The sequence below is a fragment of the Gracilinanus agilis genome, chromosome 4 (assembly GCF_016433145.1).
Source record: "Gracilinanus agilis isolate LMUSP501 chromosome 4, AgileGrace, whole genome shotgun sequence".
In the NCBI taxonomy this organism is placed as follows: domain Eukaryota; kingdom Metazoa; phylum Chordata; class Mammalia; order Didelphimorphia; family Didelphidae; genus Gracilinanus; species Gracilinanus agilis.
Window position 1 is genome coordinate 137,882,887 of NC_058133.1, and position 19,142 is coordinate 137,902,028.

General features: G+C 33.3%; 1 protein-coding gene across 1 annotated transcript in view; it reads left to right on the forward strand.

Moving 5' to 3' along the window:
* Positions 1 to 19,142, forward strand: part of AHCTF1 (AT-hook containing transcription factor 1) — a 114,064-nt gene that overhangs the window by 60,860 nt on the left and 34,062 nt on the right. The window contains exons 17-26 of the mRNA XM_044674975.1: positions 481 to 574; positions 4,417 to 4,540; positions 4,690 to 4,746; positions 5,282 to 5,428; positions 7,002 to 7,189; positions 12,778 to 12,922; positions 13,002 to 13,133; positions 13,675 to 13,822; positions 15,232 to 15,382; positions 16,710 to 16,817. Coding sequence (XP_044530910.1) covers positions 481 to 574; positions 4,417 to 4,540; positions 4,690 to 4,746; positions 5,282 to 5,428; positions 7,002 to 7,189; positions 12,778 to 12,922; positions 13,002 to 13,133; positions 13,675 to 13,822; positions 15,232 to 15,382; positions 16,710 to 16,817 — 1,294 coding nt within the window. The remainder of the gene's footprint in view (positions 1 to 480; positions 575 to 4,416; positions 4,541 to 4,689; positions 4,747 to 5,281; positions 5,429 to 7,001; positions 7,190 to 12,777; positions 12,923 to 13,001; positions 13,134 to 13,674; positions 13,823 to 15,231; positions 15,383 to 16,709; positions 16,818 to 19,142) is intronic.

The window sequence follows — 19,142 nt, forward strand, 5'->3', positions numbered from 1 at the left end:
GGTTTTCCAAATGCCATTGACAAGTTTTCAAGTTTTCTTTTTGTACTGTCTAATTCTCCCCCTTCCCCCTGCCTCTTCACCTTTCCCCATATTCTAATAACATATAAATTTGTATTTATATTGCTAAATGCTTTTTTTTGCTACATATATTCATAATTAGTATTTTCTGACATTTCTTTCAAATATTAAGTAATGCAAATTGAAATATTAATGGGTTGGGGAAGCATTTTAAAGAATAAAAGATTTATAGTGTTTAAAATAAGTTATTCTATAAGTTTTTGTGATACATTTAATTTCTGTAGACATTTATGTTGAAAAGTACTTACTGTATTCCCTTTTTTCTTAAAATGATCTATGAAATGCATGAAGTAAAATTTTTAGTAAAACTGTAGATGAATGTTGTTCTTAAGTAGAATACCTATCATTTGAATTTTGTAGAAACATTAACTTTTTTTAAAACTACTTTTAAAAAATATATAGATGATCCCATGCAGTTGTCAAGATTATGGTACAACTACCCTGTAATTCAGAGCTACTACACTAGTCGTCGACAGAAGCTTCAGCGTCTCGCAAGGTACTATGCATTCAGGAAATTTTTCTTTCTTTAAAAAAAAAAAACAAAAAACCTTCCATCTTAAAATTAATAATATATATTATTTCTAAGGCTGAATAGTGGTAAGGGCTAAGCAATGGGGGGGGACGGAGGGGGGGTAAGTGATTTGCCCCAGGGTCACACAGTTAGAAAATGTATGAGGTCATATTTGAATCCCAGTCCTCCGATCTCTAGACCTGGCTCTCATTCCACTGTGCCACCTAGCTGCTCCCATGATTCAGGAAAATTTTCAAAAATTATTGTTAAAATTCAAAGTCAGTACTACTGTTTAAACATGTTTCTGGGGAAAGATTTTTATTTCGTCACAGTACTAATAGAGTTATGGAGTTAAGAGTCTTTAAATTCCACTCCTTTTTTGTTTTTTAAAGAGTAAATAATTTGCCAAAGGTTATACTTACTGTTTTCCTTTCGTATGCCTGCCAACTGTTAGTTCCTGTTGCCCCATTTTTCCAGTTTCTAGTTTTCTCCATTCCAATCTTGCTTTATTTTGTGTCTGTGTAGGTATGCCTATATGACTGTATTAGCTTTATATTTTTACTGCATATATTTTAATTTATACTTCTTACCGATCCCATTATAACGTAAGCTCATTTTGAGTAGGGATTATTTCATTTATTGTACTTATATCTCCAGTGCCTAGCACAGTATCTGGCACATAGTATGGTGCTGAAGTGACAAGAAGGGATAGAATCAGGTCTTCTGAACCATAGCCCAATCCTCTTTCTATTATATGGATAATAATATATTTTTAATATCTACCATGTGGTCAAAATTCCTGTTTCATAATGCGACTATATCTAATATTTCATTTTACAAAGACTAGAAGAGTTTGATTATCATGATGAATAATTTGTGGTTTTTGTTTGCAAGATATACAATTTTAAGTGAAGTCCTTTTTGCCTACTTTAGCAGTGACCATATCAAAAAAGAGGGGGACATAAAGGATAAAATCTTAAAGAAAAAAAACTACTAGCATTTTAAAATGGAGAAATTTATGGAACTACTTCTTTAAAAATTAATAATGTTCATCTATTAAATTTAACAAAGTAGGAGGCAGCTAGGTGGCTCAGTAGATTGAGAACAGATATGGAAAAGGAAGGTCCTGGATTCAAATGTGATCTCAGACACTTCCTAGTTTTTATGACTCTGGGCAAGTCACTTAATCCTCATTTCCTGTCCCTTACTGCTCTTCTGCTTTGGAACCTATATATGGTATTGATTCTAAGGTGGAAGGTAAGCATTTATTGTTGTTTTTAATTTATTTAAACACGTAACAGAATTATCTAGTGTTTCCCTCTGCTGTAAATGATCTTCCAAACAAGCAAAAAATTCCAGATCAGATGGATTTGCAAGCAAATTTTATCAAATGATAAATGAAAGTTAATTCTTTCTATGGCACAAATATGATCTTGATACTTAAAGAGTCAGAACAGAAAGATGGAAGGGCTGGACAAATTGTGGTATATGCTGGCGATGGAATACTAATTGTGCTGTAAGAAATGAGGAACCGGATGGTTTCAGAAAGAACTGGAAAGACCTTCTTGAAGTGATTCCGAATAAAATAACTAGAACCAAGAGAACTTATACACAGTAATTGAAATATTGTGGAATGATCAAATGTGATAGACTTTGCTACTAACAGCAATAGAAGTGATCCCAAGACAATTCTTTAGGACTCATGAAAAAGAATGCTATCTGCCTCCAGAGAATGAACTTTTGGAGTTGGAATGCAGATCAAAGAATGTGATTTTTCACTCTTTATTTGGGTTTTTATTTGGGGGGGGGGTTGTAGCTGAGTGTTCTCTTACAAAAATGAACTATATAGGAATATACTCTGCATGATAATACATGTTTAGTCTAGTTCAAATTGCCATCTCTGAGGGAGGGAGAGAATTTGAATCATATAACTTCAGAAAACTAATGTGGAAAATTGTTATTTCATGCAATTGGTAAAATAAAGTGTCTTAAAAGAAATAAACAGCAACAAAAAAAGAAAACTATGGATCAATATATGTAATAAATAGTGATGCCAAAATTTAAAATATTTTAGCAAAGATAATATATTATGATGATGTTCAGTTTATACCAGAGTAGAAAAACTATTAACAGAATAGAGTATGTTAGTAAGAAAAATCATGTGATTTTTTTTTTTTAAGATGCTGAAGAAAATTTTGAGAAGATATGTATTCCCATTAAAAAAAACCAACAGCCAGAAAGTATAGGAATTCATATCTAAACCAAGATCTAGTATTATCTGTTACAGGGACAATTAGAGGCCTTTCCCATGAAATTGGGTGAAATAGAGGGAGGTATCTCTTATCATCATTACTATTTGGTATAGTGCTAGAAATGACTAGCTATAGAGATAAGGTGAGAAAAAGAAAATGAGGAAATATACATATATATACATAGGCAAAAGGAGATAAAATCATCTCATTTTGCAGATGGCATGATAGTTTGCTTAAAGGATACTATGCCCAATTTTAAAAATTAATAAAGCAGTTTCTTAGCATAATTGCAGGATAGAAAACAAACTACATAAATTATGAGCATTTCTATATGTTGGCAACAAAACCCAGCAGGATTACAGAATGTTTTAAGATATATTTGGGAGTTGTCTACCAAGACATACAGGAACTATATGAATACAACTACACATTTTTTCACAAATAATCAACATCTACATAATGGAAGAAATTTTAACTGCCTCTGGGTAGTCAGGTCTTATATAATTAAAATGACAAGACTTCATAAATTAATTTATTTGTTCAGTGCCATATCAATCAGACCAAGTGATTATTTTAGAAAGCTAGAAAATTTAATGAAATTTATCCAATTCTATCATTAGATTATACGATCTATGAGGGTAGAAACTGTCTTTTGCCTCTTTTTGTGTCTTTGGCACTTAACACAGTGCCTAGTATTTTGTTAGGTACCTATTACATGTTTCAGTAATCTGGAAGAATAATTTCAAGTGGGAGGAAAGTCTAGCAATGACAGATCTCAAACTATTACAAAGCAGTAATCATCAAAACAATTTGGCATTAAGTTAAAAATAAAAGGGTAAATTGGTGGAATGATTAGATAAGTAATATATAGAAGCAAGTGACCTCAGTTTTTTCATAGTGTTCAAAAAAGCTCAAAGCCTAAAGTTATTGGGGAGAAGACTCAGTTTTTTAAACAAAAATTCCTGGGTGGGAAAATTAAAAGCAGTGTAGCAGGAACTCTAGATACTGAACAACATACATTGTATACGAACATGAGCTCCAAATGGGTATATGACTTATACAAAGATTAACATGATGAACAAGTTAGAAGGAGCTAGGAATAAATTATATAATATCCATAAATTACATAATGAATTCACATCTATGGATTAAAGAAGAGTTCCTGACCAAAAAAGGGAAAGGGAGGATCTCAGAAGATAAAATGGTTAAATTAAGATTATATAAAATTAATTTTACTGCAGAAACAAAAGCTATTCTATTAAAATTAGAAGAGAAACAGCAAATGGACAGAAAAATATTTTCAACAGATTACTCTATAAAGGTCTTATTTCTGTGATGTATAGGGAATTGCTTGAAATTTATAAATCTAAGAACACATGACTTCAGGCATTACTTTCAATGAATAAAATTTCCTTCCCCTTAGATATTTGGAGTCTCAGCCCTGGGTCTGGCAAAGAATTGGTTTAGACCTCTTGTCTTCCTGAGGCATTTTGTTCATACCTGTGTACCAGAATGTTAATAATTTATTTGAAGACTATGATCAACTAACAGTCTTTTATGTTGTCCTCATTTCAGAGGGAAGTGGAACTCTGACTGTTTGATGATTGATGGAATGCTTTCCCAATTAGGAGATCGAATTGAGAAGTTATGGCAACGGGATGAAGGCGGCACAGGAAAATATCCTCCTGCTAGCCTACATGTAAGTTCTGCAGTAATTTTTTAGTTTCTTAACAGAGCCATGCATGTGAGAGGGAATACATTTCCTGTGCCTAGACATTGGACCAGAAAGAAAGAAAAAGCATTTATAGTTGGGACAGATACACTAAAAATTTATTCTTTATTTTATAGGCACTACTCGATGTATATCTTCTGGAAAACATTGATGAAACAAATAAACATGCTATTGTATCCTTTTAAATATTATAGATTAATAACTGTGTTTTAAGCATGACACACATGAAATATGATACATCTTTATACAAGAAATTGAGCTAGAATGACTTCAAGAGCTTGTTTGTATATTGTGTTTAAGCTTATTAGCCTAGTAAGGAAAGTCTTCAAATTTACTTAGCACTGCTTGACTGAGTAACAAGAATTTGACACATTTTTCTTTATTACATTTCTTAAGACAGCTAACATCAGGAAGACAGTACTTAGACTATGCTCCTTTTGAGCTCCTCTGTTTTAGTAATCCATACTAATGAGAAGAAAGTAGAGACAAGACATTAAAGTATTCATACCCAGATACTCTGATATTAAGATCACTAATTGACTCTAGATAGATACAACTGTGATGGGTTTCTGAAGCAGTAAAAACACTTCCTTAAAAAGGAAGTCCCTTCTAAGTCTATGTAGTACTGCTTCCTGTTTATAGCCAAATTAAGGAATTGTAGGAAATTTCCATTTTTTATGTTTTTAGCCTTAATCAAATGATTTTAAGACCATTTATTTGCTGCTTGATATCATATATTCTTTTCCAAATAAGACAGATACTTCAGTTGAATCATTTCCAACTGCATTTGCAATCCCTTGGGGACTGGTTAAGCTTATTCAAGGTTTTTGGCTTATAGATCATAACGACTATGAAGTAAGTATATAATTTTCTTCCTTTAGGTTATCTGAAATTAAATTTCTAGAATTAGACACCATTACTAAACAGATTACAATGTGATAAACTGCTCTTACTGATAACTGCTGTAACACAGACAAGTAGAAATTCACTAGGTTTTCAATATTGAATTTAATCATGGAAAATTGATTACACTCTTCTGTAGCTTTTTCTTTAAGAGTATTTTTGGCTTGTAGCAATGGTTCAGAGAACCTAGATGGGTGGGTGACATTCAATGATGAATGACTATAGAGTAATTGATTAATTTCTATTTTAAAAAATATCTCTAGAAGGTACTAGCCTCTCATCATATATTATTTGATTAGGGATTAGATATACTATTCATTTAAAGATTGTAGTGCTTATTTAAGTTATGAAAACTAAAATGTTAACTTCCTCTGTAAAGGATAGGATGGATTGTTGAAACATTAAACAAATGTTAAAGACTTATTTAAGCTGGATTCATTACAATTTATCTAATAGGGAGAATAAGCTAATTTGGGAGAATACAAAAAATTTACATTTCCCATTTTCATTTAGTAGCCCTTTTTCTTAAAGATTTATTAAGATTAACTACTTGATTTACTTTTAATATTGATATAGTATTTCTTTTTTTAATATATATAAGAAGGGTCTTATCCCCACTTTTTGTGTTTTTATTTTTTATTTTTATTTTTTGACCATTTATTAATATTCATTTTTAACATGGTTACATGATTCATGCTCCTACTTTCCCCTTCTCGTCCCCCCACCCATGGCCGATGCACATTTCCACTGGTTTTAACATGTGTCATTGATCAAGACCTATTTCCAAATTGTTGTTACTTGCATTGGTGTGGTAGTTTTGAGTCTACTTCCCCAATCATGTCCACCTCAACCCATGCGTTCAAGCAGTTGTTTTTCTTATATGTTTCCTCTCCTGCAGTTCTTCCTCTGAATGTGGGTAGCATTCTTTTCCATAAATCCCTCAGAACTGTCCTGTGTCATTGCATTGCTGCTGGTACAGAAGTCCATCACATTCGATTTTACCACAGTATATCAGTCTCTGTGTATAATGTTCTTCTGGCTCTGCTCCTTTTGCTCTGCATCAATTCCTGGAGGTCTTTCCAGTTCACATGGAATTCCTCCAGTTTATTATTCCTTTGAGCACAATAGTATTCCATCACCAGCATATACACAATTTGTTCAGCCATTCCCCAATTGAAGGACATACCCTCCTTTTCCAGTTTTTTGCCACCACAAAAAGCACAGCTATAAATATTTTTGTACAAGTCTGTTTATCTATGATCTCTTTGGGATACAAACCCAACAGTTGTATGGTTGGATCAAAGGGCAGGCATTCTTTTATAACCCTTTGAGCATAGTTCCAAATTGCCATCCAGAATGGTTGGATCAGTTCACAACTCCACCAGCAATGCATTAATGTCCCAATTTTGCCACATCCCCTCCAGCATTCATTACTCTCCCTAATATAGTATTTCTTTTGATATGATGTTCTTGATTATCTTGAATATATAAAATTAATAGGATTGTTTTTGTGTCATTTTTACAGAGTGCTTTGGATCTCTTATTTCATCCAGCTACAATCAAGTCTATGACATGGCAACATACAAAGATTATTCAGGCTTTCATGTGCCAAGGTGAACATAGACTAGCCCTTAGATACATTCAAACTATGAAACCATCTGTGTCAAGTAGCAATGAGGTTATGCTTCACCTCACTGTTTTGCTCTTCAATAGGTAAGTAACAAAAGTTTTACACCTGATTAGCTGTGTTAATGAGAAGGAAACAGTGGAATAGATAATTGAAAAAAACACTTCTGTGTTATTTGACCTATATTACATATTATTATGAAATTTCATTCCTTGTAATCCGATGTTAAAATTAATTCACATTTCATAAATGCTTATTAATTGATGAAATGGGTAGGTGACCAGGAACATTATTAATGCAAGAAAAATAATCCATAGCTTTGGATAATCACGAATTGACTTTTAATTAGGGCTAGGGATTTTTCTTTTTTTTAATCTTTGGTTGTATATTGGTCATAACATATATTTCTGTTACTAATACTAGTTATTTAATCCTCACATTTCTTCGTTTCTATGAATTTTCATTTTGCCTATATTTAAAATTAGCTTAAGGGGCAACTCTTTAAGGAAAATTCATGCCAGATATTATTTGGTTTATTATATTATGTTTAGCAATTGGGAGCTCTCAAACATTTATTAATTTCTTTATAGTATTCCTTTCTTCCATCCATTAACCATAATTCATTCATGGTTTTTGTGAATGTGTATATAGCAATATATTGCCATGATAGGGAGCTTTGGTAGAATGGTAGAAATATAATTTTCTGGTTATGTAAGTTTTTTATTCATTTGTGTAGTAATAAATCATCATAGGACAAAGATCATCCTACTAGAATGCAATCATGTATATCTTACTTGCCTGTAAACCTTTTTAATTGTATATAGTTGTATTTGTTGTTTACCACTATGAATTTTTTTAAAATAGCATTTCCTTTACTCATCATTGATCTAATGACCAAACCATTAATCACATTGGCAGGCCCCACCATATAAAGGTCTTTGCTTATAAATCTAGAGGACTGACCAAAAGTTTTTGCCAAAATATTTACATGGTAGATATTTTCAAAATTGCATGAGAAATGACATTTTTTTGAAAAATAACTGAAATAGAAAAAAATTTAGTAGAGATTAGGCTTCTGGCGTGATTTGGGGGGAGCTAGGTAGTTTACTGCCTTTTTCATCTATGAGAGATTATTGCAATGCTTCTGTTTTATCCTGTTTCAACTTTAGTTAGTACTTTCTCATACTACTTATGGGGGAAAAAATTTAGTTGCATTACCCTATACCTGTGTCTTAGATAGACTCTATTGTCTTTTTTTCCTAGATGTGATACGGAAACACTACAAATTTCCAATGTGTAAGCATGCTTACTATTAAGGAGTCTAAAAATTGCTCAGTTATTTGGTACCCTGAACAATCACAATAGCAGAAAAACTAGGTATTCCTATTGTTGCACAGTAGTACCATATCCTTAAATCTCTAAGGTGTCATTTGTTGATTCAACAAATGAGTGCACTTTTATTAGTAGAGCCATAGAGTTAAATAAGATACTCTTCTTTCCCCCTGGGAGTTAACAGTCTTATAAGAGAGGTAAGACATGTTAAATATAGCAAAAGTATAAAGTGCTTTAAGATCAAAATAGGGAAAAAATTATTCAGAACTGTAGGATTATCGTAGAAAGGTGAAGAAAAAATATAGATTTTCCTCAATTATGAAAGAGAAATGAGAATGGGTTTACAAGAACTAGAGAGTTAATTTTATTATTGATTCTTAAGTGAATGTTTTGAATGCTGCTGACACATCAAAGGACACTAATAAAGACAGTGACCATTTTTATTGAGGACAAAGAAAAACAACTTGGTAGAAAACTGCTTTGTTAGCCTTTGATCAATTAATTTTGCAGAAAGGCAGCCATGTAACATTGCACAAGAGGTCATGCAGCTGTACTTTCTGCACTCTACTTTTATGAAAAAGAGGCATATGACAAGAAAACAAGATATCAGGGATTTGTACCAGGAAACAAGTTCCAGGGTATGTTTTGGTTAATACAAATTCATCTCAATGCTAGGAATGACCCTACATCCCAATAGGATATTGGGTGTCAATCATGCCCCTCGGTCATCAGCAAAAGTTGCCTTTTGTTCACTATGCTAGGTGACTGACTAATGGCTTTTCTAAGGCCCTTTTCAATTCTATTCTATTAGTTAATGTCAAAAGAGAAACACAATTTAGATACTTTAAAGGGTTAGTTTATCAGATCACCCATTTTTCTGTACTTCTTAACTGTCATTCTTCACTGTGCTTTATATAGCTGAAATGATTTCTAACCACTCCATGACATTGTTTTACATTCCTGGGTGAAGTAGTTGTTTTAATACAACTTTTGTATAATCAGGTAATGAAGATGTTAATGAAGATGTTAAAGTATTATAGTAGTAGAAACACAGAATACCAAAGAAGTTACAAAAAAACAAATCTTTAATTAGAATAAAGGCCACAGAGAGCCAACACATAGCACCACACTGGAGCCACTCAGCTCCGGGACTCTGGAATAAACACCAAGAATGGGAATGTCCATTGAACTAAAAGAATCTTGAGATTATATTTATACTTTAGGGAATATATGAAATGAAGGATAACTATTTACACAGAGGCTTGGGAAAGAGGTTGTAACCCAAATCTAGGGTACCTGAGAAAGGCCTAAATAAGAGAAATGAAGAAGAGAAGGGTATTTAAGATTTGACTACATCCATCACTTCTATCCAGGGTTTTTTGAGAGCCTATTCTTCCCTCTGGGACTGGGTTTAGTCAGGGAATTTCCTGAAGGCAAGTTCCCATGGGACAAGGGTAAATTTGGGTTTTCATAAAGCAAGTTTGTCAGTACTTAGATTCTTCATGTTTGTTTTATAATTTTGATGCTTAAAGCTAATAGTCTTTTCAGAGTGTAGTTGCTTAGTATTTCTGGTTGTTTATTATTGTTTAAAAATAATAATAGTATTTATTAATTAACTATGCTGGAAATTCAGGAATTAGTAAGATTAATTTTTTTTATGCTCATTTTGTTTAGTGACAGTAATGGTGCTGTCCTCCCAATATTTAGATGTAATCTTTCTGCATTTTCTAAAATGGTGAAACATTGTCTTATGCCTGAAAGGGAAAAAAAGACATTGTTTTAAAAAATCATTATAGTCAATCCCTGCTTCTTTTGCCCATGTTTCCTATTCTATTGTCTTCAGTGCAGGTGCGGTTTTTTTGTTTTTGGGTTTTTTTGTTGTTGTTTTTGTCTTCCTCAGAATTCTGATCTCTATTTGCCTCCATACATATATCCTTAGAGTGTTGATTTCATTTCTTTTTGTTTTTAAATCCTTATTTTCTGTTTTAGAATTGATACTAGTGGTGAGGCTAGGCAGTTGGTATTAAGTGACTTGCCTAGGGCAGTTTTCTGAGGTCAGATTTAAAAGAGGTCCTCCCAACTCTAGGCTTGGCTCTCTTTCCACTGAGCCACATAGTTGCTCCTTGATTCATTGATTTAGTTTTAATTATTCTGACAATTCTGAGTCTCCAATTATTAGCTATATTGATTATACTATCCATAGAGTTATAGGTTTAGATATAGAAAGAGATCCTCCATTTCATTTCATAAATAATTGTTCATGTCATATCATAGATAAATCCACTGAGACCCAGAAAGTGCAACTTTCCCAGTATCATACTGTTGGTAACTGGCAGAGCAAAGATTCTAATTCTGGTGACTTCAGATTTTCTTTTCCTTTTCCTGCATCACACTGTTTGCCTCTCCTCTTATTACCAAACTCCTCTTTATCTGCCAATAGTTAGCCAAGTCAAATTTCTCCTCTAGAAAATTCTCCTCAACTGTGATCTCTCACATTGATCTTTTCTTTCTTTTCAACAAGTCATCAAATAGTCATCTGCTACAAACATTTAAACACTCTATGCTAGGCTCTGTTACAAAGAAGAAAAACAAAACAATTCCTATTCTCAGAAAGCTTATTCTCTTTAAGTATAAGGTATGCATTGATTAAATAAATACATGGTATTTAGGGAGGGAAGGAGGAGGACACTTAACTGGGAGGATCAGGAAAGACTTTGCATAGGCTTGAGCTATGTAGTAGTTGAATATAAGCAATCTTTGAGGGGAAAATGAGGAAAGTATTTATTGGCCAACCAGTGCAAATTTGAATTTTGAGATTGTACTGTGTAAAAGGAATAACATATAATAAGCCTGAAAAAATAAATTTTTTTCTAATTAAAAATTTTTTAAAACCCTTTCTTCCATCTTAGAATTAATAATACTTATTGGTTCCAAGGCAGAAGAGTGGTAAGGCAATAGGAATCAAGTGACTTGCCCAGGGTCATACAGCTGGGAAGTGTCTGAGGCCCTTGAACCTAGGACCTTCTATCTCTTCTATCTCCACTGAGTTACCCACCTGCTCCCTGGAGAACTTTTCAAAACCAATGGAGTTTATTTTTTCCTAGGGGCAGTAGAGAGGCATTAGAATTTATTGAAGAAGCGAGTGTGGGGGTCGAATATACGTGTGTAAACTTGATATAATTTGGCAGCTATGTAGAAAAGAGGCTTGAGGCAAGGGAGAGATATCACAAAGGCTATTTCTGTAGTCCATGCAAAATGTAAAATTAAAATTGAGGGTGGTGCCTGTGGGGGGAAAAAAGGAGTTAAATGCAAGAATGGTCGAGATAAAAGTTATAAGATTTGGCAGTTGATTGGCTAGGAGCAGTGAATGAGAATGAGGAATTGAAGATAATGCCAAGGTTGCAAATATAGGAGGACAAAATAATACTGGTGGCTTTGATACAAATAAGGAAGTTTGGTAAAAGGGGAGGGTTTGGAGACATGTTGAACCACTTCTTTGAACTCGTATAGGGCTTTTGGTTTGTATTGCCTGTTGTCACATATAGTATGTCAATGTAAAGAGTAATAGCTATCAATTATTCACATATCATTAATCACCACAGCAATGCAAAATAGGTAAAAGATATTATCCCATTCTCCTTTTACAGCTATGTTAACCTGAGGCTGAAGAGTGGACTTTGAGATTCCTAGTCCATTGATCTTTTCATTATACCATGATTTGCAATCAGTTGATTCTTTTCAGTCTTGTTTTCTAGGTACATGATTGATTCATTCAGGGAAGGAAACTTGCCCTCTGCTTTTAATTTTTGTGGCTCCATGTAATTCCCAACACGTTGCTTAGTCAATAACAGCTCAGTTCAATACTTGATGAAATGATTTTTTTAAATTCCCACACACCTTAAGCAACTAACACTTATTATTTATTACTCTGTGCCAGTTAAGTAAGCTATGGTTATATATATATATATATATATATATATATATATACGCTAAGTAAGCATGGGTTATAAAAATACAAGCCAGTAAATAGACAGTCTCTGTTCTTCAGGAACTTTCATTTTAACAGGAGAAGCCACAAATAGAAAGAAGCTAAAAGGTACCAGGGATGTTAATTGGCCTGTGGTGGATACAAAGGAAAAAGGTTATTTGCTACGTGGTACTTGTACTACCTACCTCACAGGGTTGTTGTGAGGAATGGGCTTTGTAGATTTAAAGACAGTTAATAAAAAGGTGATATAAGCTATTATGTGAAAATACTTAGGAACTCCTCAAAGGATGAAGTTTCTCACCCTCCTAGGGAATTTTGGCATGGAATAATGAAATCATTAAATACTAATTGCAGGTGTATGGTTGAGGCGTGGAGTCTTTTGCGGCAACATTCAAACCGGTTAAATGTAGAGGAATTACTTAAACACATGTATGAAGCCTGTCAGGAAATGGGCTTAATGGAAGATTTGCTGAAATTACCATTCACAGAAACTGAACAGGTACGTTCTCATCAGAATAAAGTTTTCGAAACTTGGGAGTTAGTTTGATGGGTTGCTAATACATTTTTATTTCTCTTAGGAATGTTTAGTGAAATTTTTACAGTCCAATGCTGGTGTTCAGAATCATGAGTTACTTTTAGTTCACCATTTGCAACGAGCCAATTATATCCCTGCATTGCAGCTGAATCAATCTCTGAAAGTTAATCTCATGGTAAGATTTAATTTCAGTTAGAGGAAGCAAGATAATAAAGAGAATTTGAAAGTTTATTCTTAGTTTTAAAATTCAAGGAAGAAATATAAATCATTGTAGTTGTTATGTTTCCTTTAAGTAGAAGAAACCTCATCCAAGTTAAAGTGTTAAAAGTCTGCTATTAATCTCTCTTCACATATACAAGTTGTTTTCAGATAACTGGGAAGATTTTACCTGTCTTTGTTTCACTTTGGTGTAGAAAAAATAATGAGAAGGAAGTGGCAATTAAAGACAGTATAAGGAACTGAAGATTAAGTAGAAATTGTGATATTTTGCAGGTTTGTGTTGGTAAAGATAGGACATTGGAGTTCAGTACAGAAGCGGGGATATTTTTGTTAAGGCAAAGGGTATATAAGGAAGACCTGATTTCTGTAAATATTCATAGTACATTTTATAACATCATTCCTTTATGTATTATGGTAATGTCTTTGTAGATTTTTCAGGATTGATTTTTTTTGCCTTTTTTTTTTTTTTTTTTTGCGTGTTTTTGTGTCTTTAATAGAATGATCGTGATCCTCGTTTGAGGGAGAGGTCAGTTGCTAGAAATTCCATATTAGACCAATATGGAAAGATACTTCCTAGAGTACAGCGAAAGTTAGCCATGGAACGAGCTAAGCCATATCACTTGTCATCCTCAGTTTTTCGAGAAGGTAAGTTTTCATTTGCTTGACTTAAATCTTATTATCCCAAACTGACATTTACCCTCGTTTTATAAATAACATGCTCAAATTTAGCGTTTCCAAAGCTTTTTTCTTTTTATAAGCCTCAGAAAAAGTTTTTAAGGACATAGAAATGAAAGGAAAACTACATAATACAGTGTATAGAGTGCCAAGCCTAGAGTCAGGAGGACCTGGGTTCAAATATGAAAAAAAAAATTTTTTTTTAAACAACACCATATAAATAAATTGGGCATTCTTTACTAGTTTCACAGTTTTGTTGGTTAGCATGGGAAATTTTTCTTTTGATAGATTATAAGACAAAGAAATTCTTTTGAATAGGCTCTAAACCCTGTTGCTTTCTTTATCTATTCCTAGTAACAATATTGTGAACAAAGCATCTTTAAAATGAATGCATTTTAGTAAACTCCTAATAACCCCCTTTCAAAGTTTTGCTGTCACAATATTTATACATTAGTTTTAACTTATTCTAGCCTTCATATTTAAGCCAAAGTAGATAAAGGGAGATGGTCAACATCTTATAACAGTAATAATTATCTTTTAATAGCAAAACACTTACCATTCATCATCTCATGTAGACTAAATTCCCTTTACTATTCTCTTTCTCTTTAAATATTTGTCTGTGTGTGTATGCATATGTACCCATTTTACAAGGGAGGAAACTGAAGCTTAACTTGAGGAATATATATTCTGCTTACCAAGATCTTTTCCTAACTCTTAGGTTCTACACTCTGGACATTGCCTCTTATTCATAGTAACTTTTAATTTATTTATGTAATTTGTTAATTTTCTCTAACCAATAGGTGGACAACGAAGTAGTAGCATAAAAGTATACTGAGCTTGGGATCAAGAAAACCTAAGTTCAAATTTGACCTCAAATACTTACTAGTCATGTCCCCTGCACAAGTCACTTAACATCTGTCAATCTGTTTCCTCAACTAATAAAATAGGGATAATAACAGAATCTACCTACCGGAATGGTTTTTTGAGTATCAAATGAGATATTTGTAAATTGTTTTATCACTGTGTCTGGCATATAGTATGTTCATTATAAGTGCTTATTTCATTTTCTCCCCCCTTTTCTCAGCTATGTTATCATTCATTTGCTCTCTCTTTTTTTTAACTCTTGATTTTTCAATTTAACAAACATTAAATATTTACTCGGGTAAGAATACAAGAAAAAACGAAACATTACATTTCTTCAAAGTGCTAATTTTGTTGGTTTTGTGAATCAAACTTTGGTAGCTAAATATTAATTTAGATGTGGGAAGTCTTCAACTAGCAGTATTATATCCATTTTCAAGGTGTGGAAATGTGCTTTATTTAGAGGCTAAATTAAGTTAATTTCTTGGGTCTTTTTTAACTCTTAATCTTGTTTTCAGTTTCCAGACCCAAGCCTCTATCTACTGTTGCAAAACAGACTACAACAGGAACTGTACTTACAAGAGCAGCCTTCATCAATAATGTGTTATCAAAAATTGGAGAGGTTTGGGTTGGAAATGAATTGAAAAATAACTTATCCCCTTACAATAGGTAAGTAAGTATATTTCTGTTTTTTTTAACACTGCTTCTAATTATGCAATTTATTTGTTAAGGAAAGGCTCTTTATTTCAGCAAGGCCAGCCTTCTTTTAGATTTCAGTATTATTGGAGAATACAACTAGAACCATCATCTGAAAGTAATATTTTAGTTTTTTAATCCTTTTAAAAATAATATTTTAAGATCGAGACAGACTAGTAGGACTTACATTAAGAGGAATAATCTTACTCTAAAAATATAACTTAACACCTTTCTACAACTTAGATAATTACCTGAAAGATGTATTGAGTGATGACATGATTTGTCATGAGTGGCACAGCCTAGAAATAGATGAATCTAAGCCTTTGTGACTCTAAGGCTGGTTCCCTGCCCTTCACTCATTATTTCTACATATGCATCCATCTCCATTGCTTCTCCTTGTTTACATTATAATTCTACTTCATTTCTACCCTTTTGCCTTATTAAAGCATAGAAATGTAACTCTTAAAAACATACCAGCAGAGCACAGGTGCCAAGCTTGATAAAACTTTGAATATGAGTCCAGGGATGAAATAGATAATAATACAGTCATGTATTTAAAGTCAGAAGGGACCTTAAAAGACATCTGCGGTAATGCATTGTACAAAAGAGGAACAGAAATTAAATGACTTGCTCGGTGTCACATAGAGAGTAAGTGGCAGATCCGGGCTTTGACCACAGGTCTTATAATTTTAAATTGAGCATAGTTTCTACTTTAGTCAACCAATTAACAAATATACATTAAGTGCCTATATTAGACAAGGGCCTATGCTGGGTGCAGATACAAAAAGTGAATTAATCCCTGCTTAGAGTGAGTATTAAGAGTATTAAGTTTGGATAGGCTTAGCATTGGATTGACTTCAGATTGATAAAATTTCCCACCAAAGTAACTTTTATTTTTTTGGAACCCATACCTTCTGTCTTAAGGCGGAAGATAGGTAAGGGCTAGGCAATGGGGGTTAAGTGACTTGCCCAGGTCAGATTTGAACCGAGGACCTTCCTGTCTCTGGACCTGGCTCTCAATACACTGAACTACCCAGCTGCCCCCCAAAAGTAACTCTTGAAGACTATTTGGTAAGGTACAGAGTGCTCTTGATTTGCATTGGTGGAAGAACAACCCATACCAGTAGAATCACTAGTTCTTTAGAAGTATGATTCTATATTCTTTATAGATTGAGGGGTTAAGAGTTTTGTTTTCAGGAGAAATAATAAATAAAATTCAAATTTTATACAATGTATTAATTTCTTAAATTTAACATCAAATGCATTTGAGATTGCAGTGTTGTTTTTCTTTTTTGTATAGCCCTAAAATTGAAGAAATTTCTCCTGTAGTATACTCTCTCCCAGATACAGATTTGCCTGATGCATTTGTTGGAACACCAATTACAAAAGCATCAGAAAAAATTTCCAGGTAAGATATTTTTAATTCAGATTGCTAAAGGGTAGCATAGGTAGTAATTTCAATTATACTTCTAAAGAGCTTTTTACTTTGCAAATGTCTTTTATTTATTTATTTGTTTGTTTGTTTGTTTATTTTGCTTCTTAGCATTTAGAATGTTATACATTACAAATCTAGGAAATATTTAATATAAATTTGGTAGTTTGGGGATTATTTTTGTAATACCATTTCTGCTATGCAAGATGGAGAGCAGGATGAGTGACACTTAGCAGTTTAGAAATTGGAACCAACCTAGCTTGCCATGAGCCAGGCAAAAAAAAAAAAAGAGAGAGGCAGTTACTGAGAGACTATAAAAAGCAGAATTTTGAACAAGAAGCTCTCTCAACTTGGAGAAGGAACTTATGGTGGGAGGGTGGTTGGGATTGAGGTAGGCCAAATCAACTCAGGATACCTGCATCCAGTTCTAATCTCTATCACACCCTCAACTTCTGTGTAAAGCTGTGTTATTCATTCTATTCAATTGATCATCAAGAAAGAAGCAATATAAATACCATCAAACGATCTGGTTCAGGCCAAGCAGCCTGCCCTGGCCAGGTTGCAACGAAGAGACAAACCTCTTCAGCCAATAATCTCAAGCCTGAGTACCTTCAATTGACAGACCTGATCGTCAGTAGTTTTAGCCAAGCTTTCCCTCACACCTCTTTCCCTCAGTCCTTGCTTCCCTAAGTTTGTTGTTATTAAATTCTGAAACTTACTTAGGTGGATGTGGTCATTACCCTAAGGAACATCAATTTATCCTTGGGTATCTGAGGTAAGAGGGATTACTCAAATTACAGTTAAGCCGCAGTCACTAGCGTTATTCTTCACTTTAGAGCCAGGATAAGCAGTCAAAGAGCTGTGTGATCTAACTCACAGTCTCTTATTTGATCACTTATTCCTGGGACATTGTCATAGAGGAGCTGGGCATTTTAGTTTAGTCACAAATATTCCTGTGGGGTCTTGGTGTTCACCATCACAACCTGATGTTCATCTAGGAATTCCCAGTCTTACTCGGCTTCAGGTTCTCATACCATCAGAAGACCCTGATCCATCTCATTATCAGCATATCGGCTCCTATAACAGTTTTTTTTTTTCACAATTATGCTTTTTATAGTCTCTCAGTAACTGCCTCTCTGCTGGCTCATGGCAAGCTAGGTTGGTTCCAAGTTCTAAACTGCTAAGTGTCACTCATCCTGCTCTCCATTTTGCATAGCAGAAATGATATTACATTATCAATATACTTCTGTTTTATAAACTCAGAATTTTTTAGATTTGTTCTGTTTTAGGGGCGATTGTTAAATTTGTAGTTCTTTTGCCTTCCTGTTCTTGAACTCTGACCATTAGGATATCCCTTCTTCTTGTTTCATACTTAATTCTCATTTAAATACAGTTTGCCTTAGATTAGATAATAGTCTCATAATTTTCAAATTTCCTTAATTATATTGTAAAGATTATGAAGTTAGCAAATTATTGAAGCTGAATTTGAACTATTACAGTAAATTTGAAAGGCTGAAGCTTTCACATTAAACAATTCCACTTCTCTCAGTGGGAGGAACCAAGGGAATTATGAAAAAAACTGAAAATTTTGGCAGTTTTGAAGAAGGCTCAAGATTGAATCTGATTAGGATGTGATTTGAAGGATAGGGGGAAAGATTAGGTGTGCCTGTCTAGGTGCTAATGAGGTTAAGAGGGTTTTTTACAGGGATATTCCCACTAGTGAATAGCAAGAACTAAAGAAAACAAAGGACTTAAAGATCTTGTTTCTAGGAAATATGGAAAGCAAGGAGAACTTTGTGGGCGATGTGTATATATAGTACATAATATTTTCTTTGTGCCCTGGCAGAAGTAATAATTCTTAGATAATCTCAAAGGTACACTATGTTAACCTTTTAGAAAGGATGGTAAAAATTAAGCAGAAAACAGAAAGCAACAAATTTTGATATATGTGTGTGTGCGCTTTCATATGTATGAGAGGGGGAATGAATACTTAGAATTCATCATTATATAAAATGGATGATTTAATTTCATAATTAAAGTTTTTGCACAAACAAATCAAAATCGGCTAAAAATAATCAAGTTGGGGAGTCTTTTTTAAATGACTAATTTTTTTCTATAATATATAAGAAATTGAAGCAGATATGAAACAGATTGAAGATATGAATAAATAGCATTCAGATGAATAAATAAAATTACCAGTGCCCATATAAAACTGCTCCTGATCAATAATAATAGATGTAACTCATATTAAAAAGCATTTTGAAGTTCATGTCTTTCTCTACTCTTAAAAGTGGAAAAATG